At 27.7% G+C, this 6,408-nt stretch overlaps 1 protein-coding gene and 1 long non-coding RNA gene across 2 annotated transcripts; both read left to right on the forward strand.

The window, feature by feature from the left end:
* Window positions 1-294: 294 nt before the first annotated feature.
* On the forward strand, window positions 295-3,604 carry LOC145848070 (uncharacterized; the record flags this gene model as incomplete). The annotated part of the gene is made up of 3 exons (XM_082953809.1): window positions 295-382; window positions 2,661-2,875; window positions 3,544-3,604. Coding segments are annotated over 3 exons (364 nt in total), but the record flags the coding sequence as incomplete, so codon positions are not given.
* A 5-nt stretch (window positions 3,605-3,609) lies between these two features.
* On the forward strand, window positions 3,610-4,487 carry LOC145848069 (uncharacterized). The gene is made up of 2 exons (XR_014371697.1): window positions 3,610-3,700; window positions 4,352-4,487. It is a non-coding gene; the product is annotated as an uncharacterized LOC145848069 (long non-coding RNA).
* Window positions 4,488-6,408: the final 1,921 nt, after the last annotated feature.

Raw genomic sequence — 6,408 nt, forward strand, 5'->3', positions numbered from 1 at the left:
AATTAAAGTTTGAGTAGGTTGAGGAAAATTATGAATAACAAAAACAATAAGTTAAAGTGAAACTATATTAGTAATGTTACAAATAGTAAAAAATCTTAACACATTTAAGTTAAAGTGAAATTGTTAGCCGGTAAGTAAATGACATAAATGTATACAAGTAAGTTTATTCAGCCAGGGAACTTAAACTTGACATTATTTAGCATTTGAAAGTTTATTAATAAGGTAAGAGGTAATTTACTGATTTATAAGCATTTCGTGTCATAAATAAATAATTATTTTTAACATTTTACATAGGTTCCATCCGAACCAATACCAGCAAATTGTGCAGAAGTTGAAGCAACAGCATATTCTGTTTACTTTCTATCAACAGCCCGCTGACGAAGTAAGAAATAATTAATATTTATTTATAACTATTTATAAAACAACATATTCTTTTTACTTTCTATCAACAGCCCGCAGATGAAGTAATTGTTTTATTTTATTTACAAATTATTATTTTCTTATTTATATAAATTTAGTATAAAGTATTATTCATAAAAAGTATAAAAAAATGCACAAGCTGAAGCAATAAAATATTCTATTTACATTTTATCAACCTGACAAGGTATTTGTTTTATTTGTAGTTTTTTTTATCATTTATTGTTCAACAATATATTTTATTCTCTTTTTATCAACAACTCCGCATATGAGTTAGTTATATATATATATATATATATATAGAATTAAGTTATTTAACTTGATAAATCAAATCTTTCACACTGAGCCCACCTTAAGGGCTTTATTAATAAAATATATTGTTTTAACTTTCATTTGTGTGTTTTGTTTTGTGCTTTATTTTAAACTTGTTTTGAAGCTGATGAGTGCATAAGCACGAAACTCGAGTCCTTTAAGTTTTACATCTTGAAATAAACCTTTTTATTTTAATATTATATATATATAAAGTAAGGTTATTATTCAAACTTGAAAACCTTCTACTGAGCCCACTTGAAGGGCTTTTAAATAATTTATTGAAATGTACGATTTTAAAAATACTGGAACATATGTTTCATAAAGACAAAAAAGATTGTCTTTAATCTTCAGCCAGTTCAAATTTAAAATAAAAAGCACTTTGGTAAACAAATATGCAAAAGTTTACAAAAAAACAAAAACAATATGACGTAAGAATTGAACATTGTAGATTACAAATATTCAGTACAAAAATTGATCTACCATATAACTAATCAAACAACTAAAATTTACAAAAACAACTGTTAAGTGACTATAAAATACTTCAAAATTTGTTGTATTTTAAGAGGAGCTTTTTAATATGTCGACAAGACGATATGAATTCATTCCTCTTATTTAAACAATTTTCCTTTTTTAACGCACACATAACGGCTGTTGATTCTTTTAAGCACAGCCTACAAACAGTTTTGTTACCATCTGCTATTGGCTGTGCTCTTTTTATCACCTCCCAAGTTAATTTAAAATCAATGTTTTTGCGCTTAAGGCCGCAAACATACTTCGAAAGCTCAGTTTCATTTTCGTATACACCACCTTTAAGGGATTTTTTATGGTTAGCATACCGAAATCTGAACTGAGTGGAGCATAAGACGATGTATAACTTCTTTTCAAGGTCAGAGTTAACTGTTGCCTTGTAAATAATGTTATCTGACCGACAATCGCCCCCCTTCAAATTGTATTTACAGCCACCAGAGATATTACACTGATTTTTGATTAAATTACTTTTGTTTAAAATCCTTTGATTGTGTGACTTAATTAATCTCTCCGAATTCGCCATACATGAATAACTGATTCGCATATTATGTTTGTTAAATATCTTTGATTATGGGTTATGTTTGTTGAAATGTTTTTTCACTAGATTTATAAATTCTCTACCGATGTTTGTTTTAACTGAAGTTTCTAGACAAAGCAAGATTACGAACTAATAATGAAAAAATGCGGTTACAATGATAAACTTTATTTTGAAACAACGGAGCAAAAAAAAAAAACGACCAATAAAAATAAAAGAAAGCGAAATATAATTTGGTATAATCCCCCATTCTGTACTTCAGTTAAAACAAACATCGGTAGAGATTTTATAAATCTAGTAAAAAACATTTCAACAAACATAACCCAAATAGTTGTAAATAAACAAGCATTTTTCCCAGGAACCAAAGTACGCGATAGTCCACAAGGCGGAAAACGACATAACTGAAATAATTACATATACATAATAACTATACATTCTCACAGGAACCAAAGTACGCGATAGTCCACAAGGCGGAAAACGACATAACTGAAATAATTACATATACATAATAACTATACATTCTCACAGGAACCAAAGTACGCGATAGTCCACAAGGCGGAAAACGACATACCTGAAATAATTACATATACATAATAACTATACATTCTCACAGGAACCAAAGTACGCGATAGTCCACAAGGCGGAAAACGACATACCTGAAATAATAACATATACATAATAATTATACATTCTCCCAGGAACCGAAGTACGCGATAGTCCACAAGGCGGAAAACGACATAACTGAAATAATAACATATACATAATAACTATACATTCTCCCAGGAACCGAAGTACGCGATAGTCCACAAGGCGGAAAACGACATAACTGAAATAATTACATATACAAAACAACTATACATTCTCACAGGAACCAAAGTACGCGATAGTCCACAAGGCGGAAAACGACATACCAGACGGATTCGTGCGAGCAATCATACCGAACGAGTCGATCAGGATAGTGGAGTTGTTGAAGCAGGTGAACAACAGGATGCGGCAGCAGCACCTTCAGCAGAACCCCAACCAGGGGCAACAATTGCAGCAGAACCAACCCAGCTATCAGCAACAACAATATGTTTGTTTTAAGTAATATTTATAATAATGATTAAATATTATTTAAATGCAGCAATACGTTTGTTTTAAGTAATGTTAATATTAATTTATTAATATAAGTTAAATGCAACAATTGCAGCAGAATCAAGGGTTTTATAATGGTATGTTATTTGTATATCAGTGTTATTTGTATGATAGTTATGTAATCTAAAAAGCATTAAAATTTGAATTGAAATTTTGTTTTTAGTTTGTTTTACATGTAGTTTACTATTTAATTACATTTGAAAATGTCGTAATTTTTTTTTTCAACCGAAACCTGGTAGTAAATATGAATTTAATTAGCACATTTCTAGTTATATTTGTTTTTATAACAACTTATTTTTTGGACGTCAAATTCACGCTGGAGATTTAAGATTAGGAGCAAGTCCAAAATAAAACATATGAGAAACTAAGTGAGTTTTAATCTGAGAAGTTTTTGCACAAATCATAACTGGCTGGGGTTGTTTTATTAACTTAATTCAATATGTGTAGTTCTTTAAAATAGACTTAGTTTATTTTTTAATTTACGTTACATCAAAAAACATTCATTTTGTTATAGCATACTTTTGTTATTTAGATCATATTTTATGTACAAAATTCATTTTATTTACAAAAATATTCATAAATAAAATTATTTTAATCACAAAATTTATTATTTCCAGCCACAGCAAAACCACCCGAGCAGGATGCAGAACCCCCAACAGCGCCAGCAACCGATCATGACGTCACAACACCCGAGAATGACGTCACAGTACAACCAGCAGCGGCACATAATGACATCGCAATCCCAACAGCAGCAGGGAGTTATGACGTCACAAGGTTGGTGTTTTTCAGAGCTTGTTACACGTTGTTGTTTAATGCTTGTTAATTGTAATAATTGCAATAGTTTGTGCAATGTAATTAAAAGTATTAAAATTGCGTAAAAGTTCAAAATTGCTAAATAATTTCAAATCACGTATAAATTTAAGAAACTTTAAAATTGCACCGCTGACCGGTGGGAAGTAAAAATAATGATAGAGCGATTTAAAAACCGCTAATATTTTTAAGTCGCTGTAGATCAGCATTTCCCTAATTTTTTTAAAAGGCCCCCTTTAAAGAAATTTTAAAAAATGGTGCCCCCTCTAAAAAAATTTCTCAAAAAACTACAATAAAAACATCTCAGACTAATGATTTTGCTTTTCATCATCAACTCTAGAATATCTAGTGTATACACGTTTCAATTTATGATCTTATTGCCCCATTGCTGCTCATCGCCCCCTAAATTTCTGTTAAGTTCCCCAAGGGGCCACTTAGCCCACTTTGGAAACCCTGCGCCACAGCAAGGCAGGTTCAAAAACACAAAAAAAAACTTTTTGCTCAAACTTCAGAATAAATTTTTGATAATTTTTAATGAAAACTGAATAACTAGCTATTTATTATAGCAGTGACACGTAAAACTGTGTTTGTTTAAAAAATAATTTTTATTTCAAGGAATGATGTCACAGCAACAGCAAATGCAACCAAATCAGCAGCAACAACAATACTTTCAACAACAAAACAACAATCAGATGATGAACAATAACAACATGAACAATATGAGATTTTGACTGTGACAACATACTAAGACTTCTTAAGTCAGAATTATGGGATTTTGAATGAACAAATGTTTAAATGTTTATTGAAAAATATATTGTTACGATATTATGTAAGATATAATGTCATATCATCTGATAATTATGACAACTAGAATCATATATTAAACTGACATTTGGTTTTAAATTGTTGTCTGGATTCATATTTTGATTTTTATAGTGTAAAAAATTGCTGCAAAAATAGATAAGTTATTTATGTTATAGCAGAATAAAGTTTCCTCTTTAAATATTTTTATTACTGAGACTTAATTTTCTTTTATTATGATTTGTCTCCATTTCATAGTTTTTTTTTTTTTCCGAATCATGTTTGTTCATTTTTTTAGAACTTTGTACACAATTTTAAATGAGCTTCTACAATACTATTTTGCAGGAAACTTTTTTAGAAGTTCTAGATAAGTTTTATATCTTTTATAAATTGAGAATCAAGTAAATTAGTTTCGTTTAAAAACCTTTTAAAAACACATTTTTTGTTAAGTTTTTGTCTAATGAGTTTTATTATATGTTTCAGTATGTTTTTGTAAAAGATGGTTTAATTCTAATCATTCAATTTTTTATTTATATTAAATTTTGTAAACGTTTAAAAAAAGTATTAACTAAGTTCTAAAATTTTAGTTATATACTAGTGCTTTATAGACATAGTTTTCAGTACATTACTTTGAAATTAATAATAAATAAATAATAGTTGACATAGTTCTTTAAAATATTTAAGATGTAATTACTTAAACATGTATAAACCAATATAATATTTCTTTTATATTTCTAGACATGTAATGTATTATATAAATCGTATTGCGAGCCATGTTACTGTTTAAAAAATAAACTTTAAGAACTAAATACTTTTATAAGAGATCGTTAAATAAACAAAAGTTTTGTAGATAGATTATAAAAATTTAAAATAAGTAATATAGATAAAACTTGAACAAAAAGTTAATTAGTTTATATTCTAAATTATTACTAAACTGCAGAGTTAATATTGAAATAGGCCAACGTAAACTGCATTTTAAAAGACGAAAAAATATGTTTTAAGCAATTTATTTACTTTTTTGGAGGATTTATTAGTTTGAACTTAATTTTAACAAAAGTTTTATAAGTTGCTAGAAGTTAACTTCATGTTAATTTTAAAGTAACTCTATATTTCTTGTTTTTTTTTTCTTAACATTGTAAACATAAATTTATAATCTGAAGAAATGAAATAATGTTTAAAATTTTTAGTAGTTTGTAAATAAATTAATAATACCGAATATCAGTCATTGAAGGCAAAAGTTTATTTTAAAAGAGCCTCTAAGAGTTGTAGGAAACATATTTATAAGGTTTTGAGGCAATTTACACTACCATATTGATCATAGTTGACAAAAAACCTGGAATATTTTGTACAAAAATTACTAAAAAACTAGGAACTTTAAACAATAATGTTAAGTGGTAAATTTTTAATTTGACATGAAAAATTTACCATATAGATAAAATTTTTGTCCTCATCAAATACTTTTTTATCAAAACACACACATAAAGTAGCTATACAGTATCTTTTTAATGTTTCTATATCACTTAGCACAGTTTTTAATTTTAAACTAAAGATAGACCCAAAAACGTGTATTTTTGAAAACCTCGAAGAAATTTCTCAAAAAAAATTGGTAACCCTGATTGATGCTTGAGCTATAACCAAATTCTTACTTTAAAAACGTATAAACTTTTTTGGGTTTAATTGTTTGTGCAGTTTTTTACTTTATCAGAAATTAACATATTCTAGAACTATAGTTTATGTTAGGCTCTTTTAATATACATTTTTAGTAAATATTATTTACAAGTTTATCGTTAAAATATATTTATCAACAAAAAGTTTTTTTGCTTATTGAATACTTGCTGTTTACAAACAACATGTTAGCGGATCCACTATAA

Source organism: Thalia democratica, unplaced genomic scaffold (assembly GCF_965202585.1).
Source record: "Thalia democratica unplaced genomic scaffold, ktThaDemo2.hap1.1 HAP1_SCAFFOLD_1224, whole genome shotgun sequence".
NCBI classification, from domain to species: Eukaryota; Metazoa; Chordata; class Thaliacea; order Salpida; family Salpidae; genus Thalia; species Thalia democratica.